General features: G+C 36.0%; 1 protein-coding gene across 1 annotated transcript in view; it reads left to right on the top strand.

Moving 5' to 3' along the window:
* The window catches only part of LOC145667722 (head-specific guanylate cyclase-like), a 649,486-nt gene that overhangs the window by 577,187 nt on the left and 50,175 nt on the right, over positions 1 to 22,124 (top strand). Inside the window, exon 9 of the mRNA XM_081735178.1 lies at positions 2,401 to 2,555. Coding sequence (XP_081591304.1) covers positions 2,401 to 2,555 — 155 coding nt within the window. The remainder of the gene's footprint in view (positions 1 to 2,400; positions 2,556 to 22,124) is intronic.

The following is a 22,124-nucleotide window of genomic DNA, read 5'->3' as shown; positions in this document are numbered from 1 at the left end:
TGTAGGTAGTATGAATTCCAGTGCTGTAACTTAGATTTTTTCTGGGGACAAGCATTAATACGCGTGAATACTCATTTGGGTCCCCTAGAAAAGTTTTTTTTCTTATTCTTGGGCCCCCTTCTTTCCATCTTTCCCTTACTCTTCATGTGCACCCCGTAGCCTGTGGGCCCTCCCGCACGGCAAGGTCTGTGGGGCCGTTAGTTACGCCTGTGGGCCCGATCCATACATGACAAATTAATTAAGGAGACAATATTGATAAATCTCAAAGCCATACGAATGGTAGGGCCCCTAATAGTAGACATTTTTTACTGAAATAAGCCCACGACTCATTTTTGTATTAATTTCCTTTTGCGTGCTCTTTTGTTTATTTAATGTAGTGAACCTGTTTAATGCTTCATTTATAATTTCATGTTCGTTTCGTATAAGGAGTAAGAAAATTTTGTCTTAAAGTGGACCCCCCTCGAACGGCGGGAAAATTCCCTGGGGGGAGGGGCAGTTGCTCCCTGCCCCCCACAAATTAAGGGCCTGATGTAGGCCCTACTTGCTGATTAAATAATGACGCCTTTTGATTCATAAGTTATCAGACATTTTCAGTACTGATAAGAGATGAAATTGCGCACATCTATCTTAGAAAATAGAAGTAAAGAAACTAAAGTCTTGATTGTTAAAGAAAGAGATAGAAACACTACAAAATCAAAGCAAAATCCTTAACCCAAAATAGTAATAAAATCGTTCTACGCGTTCAGTATCACAGATTCACTGCAATTGCCAAACAATAAACTCAAAATCACTAAGTCTAACGTAAAGAACAGATAATTTTCTGTTCTAAAATTTTGATGTTCCACTAAAATAATAACTCTCTTTCAACCTAGACAACAAATTATTAATTACACATTACTCCTTATACTGTGCTTGTAACATACCGGTACCTCGTCATACCAGGCCAACATTCATTATAAATTCATATTGTATACATTCACGAACTAACATTTTTTTATTATGCGATAAACAGTTTTTTACCTTATCAACCACATTTTATGTTTTATGGCTATACACAAATCTGATATATAATGTAACTTTATCTTTGCATCCCAACAAATAGAAATTGCAAGGACGCATTCACGCTGAACGCTCATAATCGACGAACACTTCGCATATTCTAATCCACAAAAACTCTCCTTCTGCATTGCTGCCATCTTGTAGAATGCCGTCACAGGTCTGCTATCTACAATGCATACGAGACACGAGACGAGCTTTTAAAACTTAGTGAGCGTATACCTATCTTTTCATGTATTTATGCTTTGAAACCCGATGAATCATTTAGGTTAATTCTGTACGTGGATGTATGGTGTCCTGGAGAATGCTTGATCAAAGAATCGGTTTCCAGTTCTCGTATTATAAATTCAATAATAACTAAAACCAGTGTTTTTTTTTTTTTTTTTTTGGTCTTATAAAAAAGAAATACCAGTACGCATTGTAAACATATTACAGATATTTACACATTTTTAGCAATTCATCCGAAATATCCTCACTGTCTCTAGATCGCATCTTGGTTTTAGCATCAACTACAGAACGACGACCTTTTAACAGCCTAAAGTCCATGTATTTAGTAGAGTTGAACGGTGTGGGAGGCGGTCTTACTAACCTAACGAACATCAGAGCGAATGTTATCTCTACAAGCAGATATGACCCAGGGGCGGATCCAGGGGGGCGGCGAACGGGGCGATCGCCCCCCCCAGAAGAGGAAACTTTCTTATTTTATATATATAAATAAAACCCATCCCTAAGTTTGGAGCCCTTAAAAGTAGCAGTATGACAACCCATCGCGCCCCCCAGAAGTCGGTCCTGGATCCGCCCCTGATATGACCTAGATGAATTTACTATAAGAATTATCAGAGAGACCTACGTTTCACATTTGCTGGAAGATACTGCAATTGTGCCCAAATTGTGTTTCAGAGAAAGTGGTAAGTCAGGATCTTTATTTTCTTGAAGGTATTCACTGAAATCATTTAAGAGGAATTTGCGTGCTATTTTTCCACAAATGTCAGCCCAAAATTTCTGGCCAACGCCAAGAATCCAAACTCTTGACATACATTGAGGCAAATCAACATCATTTCCTTGGAGCAGATCTTTTAAGTGCGTACGATATACTCCTGTCTTAGTCTTCAAATTTGTTTACACTGAAAAATTCAATAAGAAACAAATAAAAACAATGCAAGTTATATCGCTATAAAAATTTTTAAAACTAGAAGAAAGGTACCGGTATTTCGTACCAGTGCATGCATCCAGAAAAATGCACTGGCTGAAAGTAAAAAAAATCCATGGTAGTATTAGTATTGTAATAATATAGGCCTACCAAGGTATTCTAAATATGATATTGTATTTCATTTTTTGTTTCAGATGAGAATTGGAATCCACACAGGCACAGTTCTTGCGGGGGTTGTTGGAAAGATGATGCCACGGTACTGTCTGTTTGGAAATAACGTAACGATTGCAAATAAATTTGAGTCAGGAAGTGAACCTTTGAAAATTAACATTAGTCCTACTACCTATGAGTAAGTATTTTTTTACCTCTATTATTATTATTATTATTATTATTATTATTATTATTATTATTATTATTATTTATTGTAATTACACTATGCAATAAATTTTGAAAGTTGAAAGTTATGGTGAAATTAATATAATTTTCTTATAGTCCAGGAAATCTAGAGCAATTATACCCTTAACCTGGGCAAAATTGCAATAGAAGCTTTTAAAACAGTTTTTGATTCAGGAATCATTACTGAATAACATATTCAAAATCCGACAAAATCGGACCACGGGAACACTCCCAAAAACGGTTTTCAAAATGGCGGACCATGATTTAAAAACCTTGCGTCTATCTTGCAATTTTTTTCTGTATCTCGGTTTCCTGTAATCCGATTTTGACGATTGTTTTTTTAAATCAAAGGTCGTTTTAAGTACTATATTTTTTATTAGGAGCATTGATATCCTATCTCGTACAGTTTCTTGTGAAAAACAACATTTAATTTCAAAAATCATAATTTCTTACATATACACCTTAAATAATTGTCTGTATCTCGGGAATCTGCAATCGGATTTACATGAAACATTTTTTAAATAAAAGCTACATATAAATGCTAAAGTTTTTAATAACAACACTTTTCTCCTATCTTACACCGTTTCGTGTAAAAAACTATTAATTTACAATCAACGTATTTTTATTTATTTATTTAATCATTTGATAAAGCTCAATAAATTAAAACATTATTGCCACTTCACTGTGTTTTATATGTGTGAGAATGCTAACATCAGGGGCGGATCCAGGGAGGGGCGATCGGGGCAATCGCCCCCCCCCCAGAAGAGGAAACTTTCTTATTTTATATATATAAATAAAACCCATCCCAAAGATTGGAGCCCTTAAAAGTAGCAGTATGACAACCCACCGCCCCCCCCCCAGAAGTCGGTCCTGGATCCGCCCCTGGCTAACATTGTAATTAATTTAAAAAATCGTGTAACTCGTTTGTGCTTATTCTTTTGTATGCATAAAGTAAAACTTTTAAACTTAATTCAGCTTTTAAACTTAATTCAGCTTTCGTTTATACCCAATAGTATTTTAAATAAAACTACATATATCAACACTATTCTACAGCAACTGTGTTTCAGGTAACAATGATTAACAGAGTTCACATATCAACTTTTAAATTAAATAAATTTACTTCAAATTATGTGTTTGCGTTAAAAAATTGAAGTTCGTAAAATACAAACACTTTCATGTGAATCATCCTCATCATTGTAATATTCATTATCAGCACGAGTTTCAATATTATCACAACCAGTGACTTTGCAGTCTCCACAAGCAGCTGAACATGGCAATCCTTTACGCCTGCATCCACATCGAAAAGTTGCGCATCTACTTGTACAAGAACACCGTATCATGTTAAGTATATGCTCTGGAGCTGGTGGCATATCAAAAAGTATGGGATAGTAGGAATTATCCTTTATATACCAACCCCACTCTTCAGCCGTCATTGCCACTTCTGTAGATTTCCAGATTCTTATTTGAAAGTATGTACGAAAGCTATGGTACTTTGTAGTCGAATCAGTAGGTGGTAAAGGTTCAGGTGTAACAAATGATGTAGCTGCAACTACCTTCTCAAGCAACATTCGATGGCGTAGTACATTTGTGTATTCCAATGACCTGAAGTCATATAACAGAAGCATTGCTTTTCTTCCAGCAGCCTCAATTTCAGACTGTTGACAGGAGTCAGAACAAAATACATTTGCAACTCAACGGAGGTCACTATTCTTGAGCAGCTTGTTAAATGCTAAGGACTTTCCAATTGAAAAAATTCGTCACAGCCTGTGAAAGCATGCACAAATACCAGGAACTCGCATATATCATAACCCAATAATGATTTGAGATACTGATTTGAGATAATGCTCCAGGCAGCTCCATGTCCTCAACATGTTGTTTGCCATTTATGACGTTATCAAGTAAGTTACAAGCTTATTTAACTAGATGATGAGGGGATCCATCTTCATTGCGAGGGAAAACATCTGAAAGCAATAAGGTACTAAGAGCTACATCTACTATCATATGCCTTCGCATTGCTCGAGAAACAGCTTTTCCAGACATCATATGCAGCACAGCATTTGGTCCATAGATTTCTTGAAGTACTTCGGATAATCCTGAACCATTGATCAAAGTGTCAATTGAACCCAAAAAGTTGATCAGAGTATGAAATGTTCCCATCATTAAAACAATATCTTTGAGATCTTGTTGCTCATGGATAATTTGGGAAGCTTTCCAAAATAAAGGTTGATCAAAAGTAATGATACAAGGGATACTTGATCATGTGCTAACTTCTTCAGGTATTGCAATGTTGAGAGTATACATGTTATGTCACTAGCTGCCATATCAATGATAGGAAGAAATGTGATTGATGCCACACCAGGATGTGAAACATTTGTTCCAGAATGAATTGTTTACATAACTCCTGACCAACTTGGACCTGATCTTTCGGATGCACATATTTGCCACAGAAGATTTAACCTACTTATAGAGGAAATGGGCAATATTGGAAGTTTGCTGAATGAAATCTCCCTGAGCATGATTCTTGAATGTCTGTATTCCACAATATCAACTGTTGCAACATTCTTAATGTTATTTTCAGCAATCTTACAGCATTGAATAATTGGATGGATCCTGTTCTTTGGGATTGTAGTTGCAATCATACCCATCCCATGAAAGGTGTTCTTTCCATCCAAAGTACATTATCAGCTGCTAGAAGAATTGCAGTGTTGTTGGCAGTATTTAACGAGATATGGCTACCTGATACTGCAGCATTTCTTTCAAATCTAATTACTTCGGAATATGATGAACAATAACCAAGACTGTGAAGCAAATCAACAAGGTACCTTGATCTAAAGTTGTGGTGCAGCTGGATAGCTAAACCAATCTGCAATGGACATAGTAATACTCCAGGACGTATACCTTGCATAATGCTCTGAGCAACTGAACCAATTTCTATAGATGGATCCTTTCCCACAAATAGATTTGACAACAGTAATTTCGAACTCTTAGGTACGTATAGCAAAGTACTTTCTTCAGTAAGGTCACTTGGAGATGGGTACACATCCACATTAGAAACGTTGAAGGATTTCACCTCAGTTCTGGTTATTTTGGCTGCTGCTCCTATTAAGTATATATTTTGTAATTCAATATCACATTCTTTTGACTTTTGGTGATAACTTTGAAGAATTTCAGTCGCTGTATCAAGTAAAGTGACTACATCTGCCTTTCCACTTCCACCAGAAATAATAATTTTCTCTCCATAATACTCCAAAAGTTTCCTCTTCATATGTCTCCGATCATAGGCACAACTTCGGCTCCCTTCAAGATATTCTTCCATTTTTGAAATCAGGTCTCCCATCAGCAGCTGTTCTTCTTCATTATTTTCCAAGTACGAACATATCTGAAGGAATGCAAGGTACTATTTTTCATTACTTAGCCGACCTCTCTTTATGTACTTTATTGGAAGAAGAGTATTCACGGGAATGTTCTTACCAGTTCGAAAATTGACACTATAAGTGTTATGGTAGACGCAGTCCGCTGCATGAAGGTAACCAAGATAGTACTTAAACGTCCTCGTACCTTAAGTGACCATTCATCACAACGATTTTCACAACATTTTTTAAAACACTTTCAACAAATTCTGACATACGTACTTTTACATGCTCTGATGACGGTTTATGCTTTGAAGAAAAGTCCACAAATGTATCGCAAAACAAGCAATGAGTGGCATTACGAATTGGGTCTTCATTTAAACGTGCACTTTTTGTTGGTTTTGTTTCATCACTAGTCTGCCGTTTATTGACACCAATATCCTTTGAATCTGTAAATGGCTTCCGACATGAAACATGGACAGTAATACCAGGAAAAGCAACAACATCACTTCCACGCCTGTGGCTTGCTTCATTTATGCCATCTGCTCCTTTCTGTTTAATTTTAACTACCTTTTGCCTACTGTCCAATTTTTCCTTACATATCACACAATATTCAGACATCTCCATTTTTAAATGTGTAATTTAATTTGAAAACAAAACAGAAAAAAAGCAAATTATAAATAGTTACTTTTTAAAATATTAAAACCGTAAAAACAAAAATTAATAATGAAAACAAATTAAGAAAACAGGTAACTAACATACACAAATTAAACATTATTTAGAAATACAGGGTGGCCCAAACGTAGGTATACACCCCTGCATTGATCAAGTATAACATTCTAGCTTATGGGTTTATTTGCTGCGGCTGTTCCGGGCTTAAGGTATAAGTACAAATACATTAAGAACAAATAATAAAGAAGCTAGGTGATAACAATAAGAAATGATATGAAATACAGGAGATCAGTACGGAACTGTATGCCTACTTTTGGGCCACCCTGTATATTAGAACATTTGGAATAAATTTATACTATTTTTGGGAGGGTTATATTTTTTCCCCTTATGATTTAGGAAACCTTATGTAGTTATATAATGTCCCCGATGGATGAGTGGTTACGCTCGTCGCCTTGTGGTGAGGAGGTCCCGGGTTCGATTCCCGGTGGAGTCATGAGGTTCCGATCCCACATTAAACTGTAGGAACCATCTTCAGACGTCATGATAAACAAAACCGTGAAAATCGGATAAGATGAACCCGAGATACAGAAGAAAATTGCAAGATAGACGCAAGATTCTTTAACCATGATCCGCCATTTTGAAAACCGTTTTTGGGGGTGTTCCCGTGGTCCGATTTTGTCGGATTTTGAATATGTTATTCAGTAATGATTCCTGAATCAAAAACTGTTTATAAAGCTTCTATTGCAATTTTGCCCAGGTCCAACTGTAAATTGCCTGGACTATTACGTGTTTTAGGTTGCTAAATAATGCTTACGGTTGGTTTAAAGGGACAAATTTTGCCGATAGATATCACTACAGTCCTCATATATTTCTCACGTATTTTTTTATCCTTCACGAAAATTCACGATTTCTCTTATAAATTTCAAACTATAGACTTCAAATTTTTAGAAAAGGAACTTCATAACCTATCGAAGTAAAGAATCAGTGCCGATTTTTTATTTAGAATTTTTTTCATTGTTGAAATGGCTTATTGTTGAAATTGGATAATCAAATCTTTAACAATAAACTGTTGAAACAATAAAAGAAAATTCTAAATTAAAAATCGGTACGGATTGTTGCCTTTGATAGATTATAAAGTTCCTTCTCTAAAAATTTGACGTCTGTAGTTCGAAATTTGTAAGAGAAATCGTGAATTTTCGTGAAAGGTAAAAATACAAAAGAGAGATACGAAAACTGTAGTGACATCTATCGGCAAAGCTTGTCCCTTTAAACCAACCTTAAATTAATTGTTTCGCTTCTTTATTTTGAGATAATGATATTTATTGAGCTAAGCAAACGAGGTTACTTACGTTACATTATGAACTTGTGTGTGTCTGTTTGCATTTTCCATATTCTTTGAGCAGTATTCATCACACTTTTCACAATGATACAGATCACCAAGTTGAAAGGTCTTTCGTCTAACTAATTCTATGGCCTATAACATCCGAAGATTCAGTACCGGATTGACAAAAGCTCTCCATTGGTTTCCGTCTTTGAATTAACAATATTCAGCTCCTACTTTGTATTTCTATTTCTGCGAGATCCGTCTTATATTGTCCTCACATCAGTGCCTAGATCTTCCTAATAGTCTTTTTTCCGATTGGTATTCCAGTTAAAATTTTGACAGCGTTCGTACTTTCTTTCATTCTTGCTGTATGTTCTGCCCATCTGAGCCTCCTAGACTTAATGACCCTAAAAATTATGTAAACAGTACAAATTATGAAGTTTCTGCCATTCCGATTTCTCTTTGGTCTAAATATTTGTATCAGGATTTTATTTTCAGATACTTTCAGTAGTGATGCTAGGTCCAGAAGTTAAAATTTTCCTCAGGAATGCTCAAAATTCCCTTTCTAAGATAAAATTTCCCTAATTTTAATTTACAATGTTATATTTATATAGATAGATAGATAGATAGATAGATAGATAGATAGATAGATAGATAGATAGATAGATAGATAGATAGATAGATAGATAGATAGATAGATAGATAGATAGATAGATAGATAGATATAGATATAGATATATAATTGTTTAAAAGATAGCATTATTGCACATCTATAGATTATTATACTGTGTTCATATTTCCATAACATAAATTTGGGCTTTCGATCTTCTGTTATTACTTCAATGTTATCTTGTATAATAACATCCTCAAGACAGACCGCGGAAGTCTTAAGAAAAAAAAGTTTTGTTACTTTGTATGTGGAATTCTGGATAGAATGCCACCGTCTTTCTTCATACTGCCGCAGTGCTTATATGTCAGTTATATAACATTTGTTGAAAAGCTAAATTTCCCTACATTTCATCTGTTATTCGTAAAATCACCCTTTTTCCCTCCTTAAAAAATTCTTTGCTAAATCTTCCTACGCGGCGGGAAATTTCCCTCGAACTAGCATCACTGAATTTCAGTCTGCTTTCTTTTCTCAAACTAAGTGACCACATATCGCAACCATACAGAACAACAAGCATAATTCTTGTTTTATATATTTTAAGCTTCGGCAGAAGAAAGATATTTGGCATGTACGCTGCATCAGGGAATAATTTGGCAAAGTTCTGACAACTGAGGAGAAGATAAAGAAGAGATGGAAGGAGTATTTCCAAGAACTTCTCAATGAAGAAAACTCGAGGGAAGTTTGTGAAAATCTATCCACGAAACAGGGACTGGTTCGACCTGTGACCATGGTAGAGGTAGAAACTTCCATGGAAAAGATGAAACATGCTAAAAGCTCCAGGACGAAACTATCTCCCTATCGAATTCATATTACCTACAGTACATTCACAGTTGGTTCATATTACCTACATTCACGGCATGGAAAAGTTTAGGTAAAGAAGGAGTGCAATGGTGTACTTGACTATTTAATAGGATATTGGGAACGGGAAATATGCAAACGAATGGAGAAGCAGCTACATTGTACCATTTAAAAAGATCGTGATAACTAAAGAGCAATAAAATTTACGAGCCATGTAATGAAGCTCTAAAAAAGAGTGATAGAAGCAAGATTGAGAGAAGAAACCGAAATTACAGAGAACCAATTTGGTTTCATGTCAGAGCGATCGACAACGAAGCAATATTTGCATTTAGGATGCTAATAGAAAGGTACAGAGAATACCAAAAGGAATTCGGTGCTGTGAACCAACATTTATTTTCTTCATGCATATGGTTTTGATCTGTTAATGGGCATAGACAGCGGTGTGTGAGACGGCCGGGTCACGCTCACCAGGGGGATCATTCCAGAACGATTTACGTAAGCGCGAATCAAAATCTGCATTTCAGTGTGCGATATTAGGATAGCAGTTATAATTGATTTTCCTTTTTTTATTTTTGCTTTCCTTTGCGGTCCGCAAGTTTTGCGAAAACTGGTACGAAATGAGTTCCCAGGTCAATTAATACATAGATCAACTCCGAAAGTCTCAGCCATTGATGCCTTTTCCTTTTAGTTGAAGCTTTCTTATAGTAGAGAGGAATGACTTGTCTTATACCATTTGCAAGCTAAAGAAACGATTTTTCGAATGGTATTTCAAAGGTATGGATTTTATCGACTTTCAGGTTATAAATTGACCTCGAAATTATTTCGATTTACTCTCCCAGTCTGTTTTCAGAATGGATACTAATAAAAAAAACTGATTCTGTCTGTAAATAAAGTAAAATGTATGTTAGAAAATATAATGGAAATGAAAGAAATAATATTATTTCTGAAATATTGTCTCTCAAAAGGTTCGTCTTTCTTCCCAAATTTTTACATTTCACTAATGATGAAAACCTTCAAAAAAATTTATATATATATCGTCTCAGGAAAATAGCATTAGTTATGAATAACTTGAAACAAAACTTCAGAGAAGTATACTATCACCAGGGAAATAGACCCTGGTGATATAGAAATTGATGAGAAAGACGTAAAGTTTGGAGGAAGGTTGTACTACATTGAATTCAAGCCATAGAAAAGAATCCGTTTTGGAATCAAAATTTACATAAATACATGTATCTGTTATTGGGTATTGCTTACGAGTTAACTATATCCAGTTAGTTATACAAGGTATAGGAATTTTATCTAGTGAGATAATAGTAATGGAATTTGTGGAATCTCATCTACAAAACAGACATACTATATTTACAGATAGTTCGTACTCTTCACCATTGCTCTTCCTAAGTTTGTTAGGGGGGAAACCAAGGTAGTAGCGAAAATTAGTTACAAGAACATGACAGCAATTCAAGCGGGGGAGGGAGAAAGAGGAAACAAAAATGGTGTATTCTCACAAGATGGTGGTACTGCACTGAATAGACAAAAGCCTCGTTCAGACATTTATATTTTCTCCCCTAAAGCCGTGAATCAGCTACCTTCGATATGCGACTCATAATGAATGTGGTTTTCCGGAAAATGCAAGAAAATCCCTTGGAAAATATGTAATAAAATACGATGCCCTGGGTGGCGGCTCCACCTGTGAGCAGTCTCTTGAAATCCACAAGAAGGGGAAAAGAACTTTTTTGCTGTTTTTGAAGGAAGCAACAAGAACCATCTAGCCCCTAGCCCAGTGGCTCTCAACCGATGTGTCCCGACACTGGTGTGTCACGCAGTCCCCTAAAAAATGTTGCAAAAGTTTAGAATTTAAAAATCATGAAAAATTTTATCATAATTAGTTAAAATCGAGACATACTGTACCAGTCAACATCTCCAGCGGTAGCAATAATGTTCAGTGCTATATAGAGTCATTATAAGAACTAATTGGTTTCGCTATAATAATATTATTATTATTATTATTATTATTATTATTATTATTATTATTATTATTATTATTATTATTATTATTATTATTATTATTATTATTATTAAAGAAGTGTGCCACGATGTCCTGAGCTTTCAGTAAAGTGTGTCGTCAGTCGGAAAAGGTTGAGAACCACTGAGTTAGACCGTCTCTAGAGAAGCAGGTTTCTATAACTGAGATAAGTAGCACACATTAGTTTACACATTTTGAAGTACCTCTCCGTGTTTTCTACACTGCGAAGAGCTTCAAGTTTGACTCAAGCTATTTAAGCGTGTGGTAGTTAACATTATATTTTTTGTGTTTTCATTTTTTCTTACTTCCCAATCATTTACATTTATCATCCTACTGTTATTTTTTTTACTTAGCGATAATCAGCATTTCATTCATCATTATCGTCTTTCTTAGCCTCGGAACATAAGCATAAACATGTTAAGTAATAATGCATGTTTATGTTTCTTGTACTGTTAAATAATAAAACATGTTTATGTTTCTTGGACTGTATAATTATATATAACACTGACGAAAAGCAGAAGCATATTTATTATACGTATTGTACTTCAAGCCTATGTCTAATAACGAGTAAATGTAGAAGGATCGCTCCCACTTGGGATTGGAGCTTCCACATTAGAGTGTACAGAAAAAAACTTTTTTTCGAAATGTTAAGGTGGGTAGTGCGGAAAAGTGGCCATTTGTGACCAAAAAGACGCCAATTTTTTTTTTCAGATTTTTTGGAGGTCGTTTAGGTGGCGCGCATCGACTTTGAAGTTTTGGTTATGCAACCACGCACAACAATTTCACAAAATTCTTAATAGCTGATTATTTTATGTAATTATTTGTATGTTAAAGTAATTTCTCATTTGTTCCTGGCAAATATATTAAATTTGTGCCTCAAGGGGGATCCTATGTTATTTACGTATTATTTTTGGCTAGAAAAGTGATTTTCGGCTAAAATTCCTTTCTTTCTATGGATTTTTCTAATTTCTTTTCAGTTTGAATTTTTTCGATAGTTTCTCGATATAAAACACTAAAACACGGTTTTTCAGCGTTCAAATTTGTTACCGTTTCTCAGTCTCTGTCCAGCTCTTCGCTTATTTTCATTGCTAATTGTGCTATGAAAATAACCCAGAGCTCACCACGAGGAGGTAGCTGGACTGCGAGCTCCACCCACCCACCCACTCCAAATTATCATAGTAAACAGAAGTTTACTAAGAGGCTAGCCAGGATTTTCTTTTAGTTTTCTCCTTTAACTTTATAGTCACTTTTTGTTTGAAATGTCGGCATATGTCCTCTAGATTTCAATTTTGCTTTGATGTAGCCCTTACGTGCGCTGGCGCCGAAAACGGAAGAAGCAGCCTCTGTAACAATTTTCACAAGTCGCTCTACACCTTGGGTGTGACAGGGGAAGTCTTGAAATTCTACTATTTTTTTTTTGTTGTTTTTTTGTTTTTAATGTATTCATTTACTTCTTCATTTGTCATCTTCTTGGTCAGCGGAGGCTCGTGGAGGGAGCATGAAGCCCAATCAATCATCTCAGTATTGCTCTGCATTAAAATTGATGACTGGTAAAACAAAAGTTAGTATTCTCTTGCCTTTTGTCAATCCTCTTGCTTTCTTAATTCTTCTCCAGCCAAGACTTCTGATGTCTGGATTTTTATCCGTTACTAAAGCCAGCAGAAGATTTTCAGGGTGAGCAAAAAATGCATTTTGTTGAATGACCCTATCAGTCAGATTTCTCAAGTGGTCTGGAAGAAATCGGGACAAGTGGATCATATTTCAGAGGTGTCGGGCTCCGTCAGTTATCAATGGTTTCTTCTTGATCTCAAACCACACCGGTGCGTACACGTTCATTATATACCTTGCAAGAAGTTGCAGCTGTTCAGAGGAGTGGGATGTGCTTACATACAGCCGAAGAACACGGCATGCTGTCGTTAACCATCGCGACTGGACAAGTGGCCCAGGCTTTTTCCTCGCTAGACTGCGAGGACAAACGCCGCTCGAAACAGCTGAAGAGATATCCAACAGATATTGTTGATCCGTGCTTAAATCTGTTATACCTGACATTTCTTTCACCCAGGGGATTGTGATAGGTTCATACTTACAAATTGGAAGATTTTCACAGGTTTGTATGGCTGTTCCAATTGGTCCTGAAAGTTTTGACGGGCCTTTCGTGGCGCCATCTAATGTTGTAAATAAGTGGCGAAACGGCAATTCGTTCAAATGAAGAAGACAAACTGCGTGTTGGAGTGGTTTGCCGACTTTTTCTTCAATCAAACGGATGACTCCACCTTTCCATCCTGTATTTACCGGTGTGCCGTCACATCCGATCACTTGTATATCACACAAATCAATGTTGTTCCCTACAATGAAATGGAAAATACTATTTTTAATCTCCTCGGCAGTTCCAGATGAGGGCGTTGTGTGCCCAAAATAAACACAACCTGGTTCTTCTACTAAACACACATGTTCTTCAAAGACATATTTTCGGTAAAAACGATCTCCTTTTTGCTCCTTTGCTAAAGTTTTATCTTTACGCCCATCAAAATAAAGTCCACTGATAGGTTTTTGATCTGGTTTTGATGTAGACTCAATTTCAGCTCGAAGTTTTTCATTTCTCGCGCCACTTTGTTTTTATCAACAACATTATCTTTGTTGTCATGTGAAATCATTCCCACATCTTCCAAAGTAGCAGGTACTATAAGAGCAACTTGTCTCCTCGAAGCCCCTGTTCTATAAGCAGCTGAAGCAAGGGCTTTGACTTTGAGGCTGATGCCACTGGCTCAAACTCCGAATCACTTGCTCCAGAAATATCAGTTGCACTTGAAGAGTCTTCTTTTACCGGAGGTCCGGTCCTCCTCCTCTTCATACTAGTATCTGAAATACTTGTTTCTGATGCAGATCTCTTCTTCCTTCTTTCAGCATTTTTTTGAATTATTTTCATTTCAGGATCCATTTTCCAATTATCATTTTTCTATTCGTTCGTTGGTCCATCAGAAATGGTTTCTCTGCTTCTGGCACTTTTTTCACTCTTTCACAGTTACACAACTTTTCTCGGTCGGTACACTTGCACGAACAAATATCAAAGAGATTGTGTCCACTATCCCTAAAACGTTGTAGTTTTTTCTTGAGTCGAAGCACGTTTTGCAGATTTACGCAAATTCACTGAAGATGTATTATAATCCAAAATCATGTCCACCACTCGTTTTTTAGAAACTGTAGGCATCGAAGCCTTTGTCCAGATTCGTATCGTCTTATTCGCAGTAGCGTTCGTCAAATCTGTGAGGGAAGGATTTTCACCAAATACATCCTTTCTGTGGTTTCTTTCCCAGAGGAAATATTTCATAACATCACGATAATTTGGAAAAGTCTATTGTCGGGAAGCTCTTCTGGCCAACCAAATAGCAAGTCCTTGTCCGTCTGACACAACACTTTCTTCTTACTCATTGTTAAAACACTTTATAAGAATTACAAAATGGTAGTAAGTGCGCAGTGAACACTGAACAACGACAGAAAGTAACGCAATTCAATTATCGACACACGCGGAACACTAGCAGTCGACAGCCGCAAAGCTCAAGTCAGACTAAGCGTCTCTTATTGAAAACATACAAACCCCTCTGCCCACCCCCCTTGTAACCCCTACGAAAGTACCAAAGTTTGCTTCCCACTACCAACCCCTTCTCCTACTCTCTCTCTGCCCAACAATGATAACACAATCCCTTCCCCGCCTAAATCTGTTACTGTATTTTTTTTTTTTTTTTTTACATTAAAGTCGCTTTACTTTTTCTTATTTTCTTTTCTTCACGCTTCACCGATATGAACAACATAGAACCCTTTCCCTGAGGCACAAATTTAATATATTTGCCATGAACAAAAGAAACACGATTTTAAAGTAGAAATAAATACATAAAAAAGGCAAAATGATAATTTTGTGAAATTGTTGTGCGTGGTTGCATAACCAAAACTTCAAAGTCGATGCGCGCCACCTAAACGATCACCAAAAAATCTGAAAAAAATCTGGCGTCTTTTTGGTCACAAATGGCCACTTTTCCGCACTATCCACCTTAACATTTCGAGAAAAAGTTTATTTCGGTACACCCTATTCCACATATTCTGGAATTCGGAACGTCTAGAAGACTTATATCAGCACCTCGCTACGTCCACTTATACCCTTCAGGTACAGAAGCTGGACAAATCTTTGAGTTTTTCTGTAATGATAAATAAATCCTGCCCCAAGCGTGATCGAACCAAGATCGCTAGAAGATAGGCTTACATATTAATGCTGTCACGTTCGAAAACGAAACTTAGTTTGCTTTTAGAAGTATTTTATCCAAAGCTATTCAAACTAAAACTCGAATCAACCCATGCAGGTGTGCACGTGATCTCTTTCACCCATCCTAGCATGTTGATCCAATAAATAATTTATTTACTTGTTTCTTTCTTCTTCTTTTTCTTCTTGTTTTTTTTCAACTTTAGCATTCCTTTATGCGTCTTTTGTTTGTGTATTGTGTTATGTAATTTTGTACTCTCCTTCATAGCCCTCAGCCCTAGTATTATGGTTTGTGCTTTCGATAAGTAGGAATCAAATGCCGGCGGCAGAGCATGGAATGGCTTCTATTGATACCTTTAAACTATAGATTTTGTTGTAGATAGCCTTGTTGCTAACAAAGGACTAAAATGTCAGTTAATTAATTCATTCATTCATTTATTCGGTTCTTCACTTTTGAAAAAAAAGTTTTTGAATCCCATTAGCATGTGCTCATTTCAGCGTATTAATGATCTACTTCCCCATTCCCGTTCCTCTTGGGTCCGAAAATTTGTCTCAGGATTTTATTCTCAACTTGCTTTCCCCTCAGAGTAAGTGACCATATTTTGCAACCATACAGCACAACAGGCATGATTATCGTTTTATATACAGGGTGTCCGGAATGCGACTGACAGTTTTTAAAAGTGTATAGTTTTAATATGGTCAGAGATACAAAAAAAAAACATGCATTTTAAAGGAGAACTCAAAAAGTTTATTTGGTCTTACTTACAAGTCATTCTAACTCAGTGTAACTCCACGTGAGCTCCATTTGTAATTCTTAGAATATCTAGCCTGAACTCAATCTCTCTCCACGTATTCTGTAGCATCTGAGGTATTAGTAAAGCAATCGCATTCCTAATACGGTTCTTCAGTTCATCAAGGTTACGCACCTTTTCACCAGAATGCACAAGGTCTTTCACATACTGCCACAGGAAGAAGTCCAGGGGGTAACATCAGGAGAGCGTGGAGGCCACCTAATTGGCCCATCACGGCCTATCCAACTGCTAGGAAATTCAGTATCAAGGTACTCCCTCACTTGTAGGCTCTAATGTGGCGGGGCACCACCCAATTAGAATATCACTTGAGGTTGCATATGTTGTAACTGGGGATCAGCAAAGTATTGAAGCATGTCTAAGAACACATTTCCTGTTATGGTTTGCTCTCTGAAAAAGAAGGGACCTATAACTGCATTATGTGTTAAAGCACACCAAACATTCAATTTAGGACTGTCTCTAGAATGTTCTATGTAAGCATGAGGATTCTCAGATCCCCATTTCCTAACATTGTGTCTGTTAACACAGCAAGACAAGTGAAAAGTTGCCTCATCAGAGGAAACAACGTTCAATAGGAAATTATGATCATAATCAATCCTGTCCAGAATTTCAGTAGCAAATGCTGCTCTCTGTGGCTTATCGTTGGACTTAATTTCTTGCAACAATTGCACCGTAGTCGTTTGTGTGCCAGATGGTGCACTGTTGACTTTGGAATTGCCAATTGCCTGCTCGCTGCGCGAATTGACTTCCTCGTGCTTCGTGAGAAAAACTCTCTTATTGCTTCTACATTTTCTTCTGACACACGCGATTTACCACTGCTGTGTTGTTTCACTACATTCCCCGTTGATAAAAATTGACCCTTTCACTCCTGGATAGTCTTGCGTGATGGAGGATCCTTGTGGTAAACACGTCGAAAGTTTCGTTGAACTTGAATCAACACTTTTTTTTCTCTGTAAACCACCAGACGCATTGCGCCTTTTCCGCTGCCGACGTCATTTCTCTTTTAGAGATGGCCATATCCGGATAATTTTTTATTCGGATATCGGATAGAAACTTATCCGGATTTGCAATATCCGGATGACGGATAACAAAACGGATGACGGATAACGGATAATATCCGGATAGCGGATACCGGATAATATCCGAATAACGGATAAAATCCGGATGACGGATAATATCCGGATAACGGATAAGATCCGGATGACGGATAATATCCGGATAACGGATAATATCCGGATAACGGATAATATCCGGATAACGGATGACGGATAATATCCGGATAACGGATAATATCCGGATAACGGATGACGGATAATATCCGGATAACGGATGACGGATAATATCCGGATAACGGATAATATCCGGATAACGGATGACGGATAATATCCGGATAACGGATGACGGATAATATCCGAATAACGGATATATCCGGATGACGGATAATATCCGGATATCGATATATCCGGATGGCGGATAATAACCGGATAATGAATTTATCCGGATGATGGATAAAATTCAGATAACGGATAATATCCGGGTAGTAGAACATTCGGATAGCGGATAATATACGGATGAAGGATAAAGGGTAATATCCGGATAACGTATATGGTTTTAAAAAGATGATATAGGAGAAAGACATATCAGTCTATTCTGCTAATGGAGGTATTAAAAGATGATCATCGGGCAGTGATTTTTACCTTTGAAAGGCATTGCTTCTTAAAATGTTTCCTAGTAACTTCTAATTTTGTTATGTTGTTGTTGTGTGGCACGGTGGCTCAGTGGTAGAGCGCTTCCTCTAGTGCGTGGGGTCCTCATTGTTTCGATCCCCGGCCAAGTAAGTTTGTGGTGGATAAGATCGTGTCCGTGGGTTTTCTCAGGGTATTCCCGTTTTGTCCCACTTTTCATTCCACGAGTTCTTCTATTATCATTCACTTGCTCTAATCATCTCCTCCCTTAGCCTAACGAGCATATTTGTGCGACGTTAAACTCAAAGATTTTATTTATTTTTTTCTTATGTTGTTCTGAGATTTTGACAAAGAAGATGGGAAAGTATCCCGCATCTGATATGTTCCGCACGAGTAGACTATATATAGTTTTATTTTAAGTAAACTTTTAAAAGTTCCAACTCAATCAACATTTGTGTGGCCGTTTAACCCCGTAAACCTTATCCAAGTGTTACGAAATTTCGTATCTTTTTTCAACTTTCCGTAACAACCCCATTTTAGGGTCTCCCCAGTCATAAGAATTTTAAAATCAGTAAAGTCAATTCCACTCCAGAATAAAATATGTAAAAATTATTCGATTTTGATCAAAGATTGTATCACGTATTTTAGGGCGTCAACATAATTCCGATCAGTTTATTGCAAAGACAAGTGGATAAAATCCAAAGTAGGTAATATCCCCTCAAATTTGGAAGCTTCCTCATTTAAATTATATGATAAAAATTTCTAATAATTCTAACCAAATTCTTCTAATTATGACAAATGACAAAGGATTCTGTTCTGATGCAGCATGCCGCATATTTTCTTTAATGCTTATCAATTATCCCACTATTTGAGGTTAAAGTCTCTCAAAAATATAAGAGTAAACTCCCAAATTAAATTAAAATATGTTTCACGATAATTTTCATTTAAAAAAAAATACAATTTCACTTTGAAGAAATATGGCACATATAGGCGCTACTATTTCCTTTAAGGTTGTTTAATGATTTCCATTGCATGAAGGCAAAGTTAATAACGAATAACAGGATATCTTATACTTAAACATGTTCCACGAGAACTTTCGTAAAAGATTTGATTTTGATGGACTACAGATTATGTTTCTGGGGCTTTAAATTCATCCTGAATGAATGTTTTTATAAAAATCAGTGAAGAATAATAGAGTACTTCTTCTTCCCGCGATCTATACCTATGTATTATTATATAAAATAGTAGAAGTTTCTAACTTCTCTATTCAGGGCTCGAAACTTCCCGTACAGCAGGCTAAGTAGAAATGCGAGTATAGTGGATATCTTCTATTTAACATTTCTATTTCTAATTTTACCTCCCAGTAGTTTTTTTTTTTAATTTTTTACGGGGTAATAACAAAGAACAGTTTGAGGCCATAAATGGAAAGAGGCAGCTTAATGATTTAATGCTTATTAACATAAATGGTACATTATAAAAGGATTTAGTCTAACCTCATCAAAATGCGGCTCTGAAGTTCACCCAACACCCAAGCCTCTTTAAATTCAGTAGCTATGGTCAAATGTTCCCACTTTGACTTAACTTCATTCATCCTTAAACTCATGCCATCAATCGGATTCACACTGACTCAACTTCACTCTCACATCTTCCTTTCGGTATCACCCTCACTCAACCTCACGTTTACATGCCAATCTGTTCTCATGCTTACTGGACCTCACATTCACAGCATCACTTCGAAAATTCACATAATGCTCACTCGCCTTTAAGTCGACAATTGATATCTCAGTCCGACATCATACTTGCTCAACTTCACCTCATAAAAATCCGACATCACGCTGACTTCATTTCAAGGATACTTATACTTAACCTAGTACTCATATAATTATTAGGTTGCGATTGAAATAAGAGAAGGATTAACGAGTAGAAAGAGAGTTAATTTCCCCAATTTCGTTTTTCTTTATTTAAGTAATATAAAAAGAAAAAATGGAATGAAATATTTCAGTTTAACGTCCCACAATTATGCCCTTTAGGCTTCGTTAACTTTTTTTTTTTTTTTTTTTTTTTTTTTTTTTTTTTTTTTTAACTGGACTCTACGCATTACAGGACCAAGCTCTAATACTGAATCCCGCAGCCCAGAGAAGAGAATCAATTCATCCAGTTTTATGAAAGCATTTTAACGAGAACGTTTCTTAAAAAATACCCGGTTTTCAGAAAATATCGCATATGATTTCCTTTACGCTTCTCAATGAGATTTTCTGCTCATGGTTGATATCACTCAAGGGAAAGGGTACAAAGTCACTCCAACAATAAATTCATAGTAATTCACATCAATACTACAAATAATAATAATAATAAATATATTATTATTATTATTATTATTATTATTATTTTTATTATTATTATTATTATTTGGAAGGTAAAGAATTACTGGTATTTGTTGGATTCGCAGCTGGTAGATCTTGCATTTCCGTCTCATATAGAATCGGTGCAAAAGTAGGATGGTAACTTCAATCAACAAACCAGCTAACATTTTAAAAAATCCTATCTGGTTCATCACTTTTTTAAATTTACGTGATAAAGGTTAAATTTTCCATAAAATTAAAATAATCAAAGTAAAATATATTCACTAGGGAGGACAATGTGATACCAATATCAATAATATAAAAATTATATTTTCTTTATATAGCAGGGATTTCTTTTTCTCTGCTTTCGCATTTCCGCGTGCATTTATTGTCCGCCGTTTTAAGTGTAACGAGAATTAGGGAAAAGAGGGATCCCTATTTACCCTAAAATGGCGGACACAAATCTTATCATTTATGTGTCATGACTGGATGAGATATTGAGTGGGGAAAAAGATTAAGCTAAATAATGCAATACGCAATTGATGAAAGGTAAGACAATGAAAATGTCAAAAATCCGCTCGCTTGTACCTTCTTTATTTTGTATTTACCAAACCTATATATTTTTTTAAAAAAATTGAATTGATTTGAAGATGGAAACAAGAATATATTATAAACATTGAAATACGTAATACGATCAGTAAATGACAGTATCCTTAATTCCTCCCACTTGTTTAAATTTTATCCTCGCAACCAATCAGAATGAGAACTACATTTTTATGATGATTACCGGCACCTTTCATTGCGTCAATAAAAGCACTGCCTAGGATTATTCTCAGCCACTGATATGAATTTCTATACCGGAAAAATATATAAATAAACAAACAAATATTCAGCTTTGTATATAGACATAAGATATGAAGATGGCAGAATATAAGAAGCCACGTTTTGTCCATTTTCTGCTTCTCGCTCCGGTGGTTGGTAATATGAAGATCTATGTGGTGGAAAAAGTTTATAAAGTCTTACCGTTATTTTTTTTAAAAAATGCTTATTTAGCTGTGTAGATAGACTTATTTTTCGTTTTCACTGGTGTACTGAAAGTATTTTAAATTTAATGCATAAGGTTGAAATTCGCTTGCCTGTTCAACTACACATCTTGTGTATGCCATCCTTTATAGAACTTATTTGTTTCATACTTTCATTCTTAATTTTAATTTCTAAATCTTAAAATTTCTACTTTTATACGCAGGAACGCCTGCAGGGCTTTTTTCCAAGGGGTCGCAAAGGATCGATTCCAAGTGAAGGGGCAAAGACTGACACCCAAGCACAGTCACGAATGCACACACATACTTTGATATATGCGTTCACATAATACATTATACAACATAACATTTATTAAGCATTATCCTCATTAACTACAGTAAACAAACTATAATACAGTAGTATTAAATATAAAATATATTAAATATTATATAGTATGCGAGAAAAGATTAGTATTATTTGACATGTATTTACAAGAACTAACACCCTTCGAAATTCCCGGGGGGAAGGGGCAACTGTATATTTGATCCTCTTTGCCGGGAGCTACACCTATGTGTCTATT

This window comes from Thermobia domestica, chromosome 1 (assembly GCF_964235325.1).
Source record: "Thermobia domestica chromosome 1, izTheDome1.hap1.1, whole genome shotgun sequence".
Classification (NCBI taxonomy): Eukaryota; Metazoa; Arthropoda; class Insecta; order Zygentoma; family Lepismatidae; genus Thermobia; species Thermobia domestica.
The sequence above is the reverse complement of the archived record's forward strand: the minus strand, read 5'-3'. Positions and strand labels throughout refer to the sequence as shown.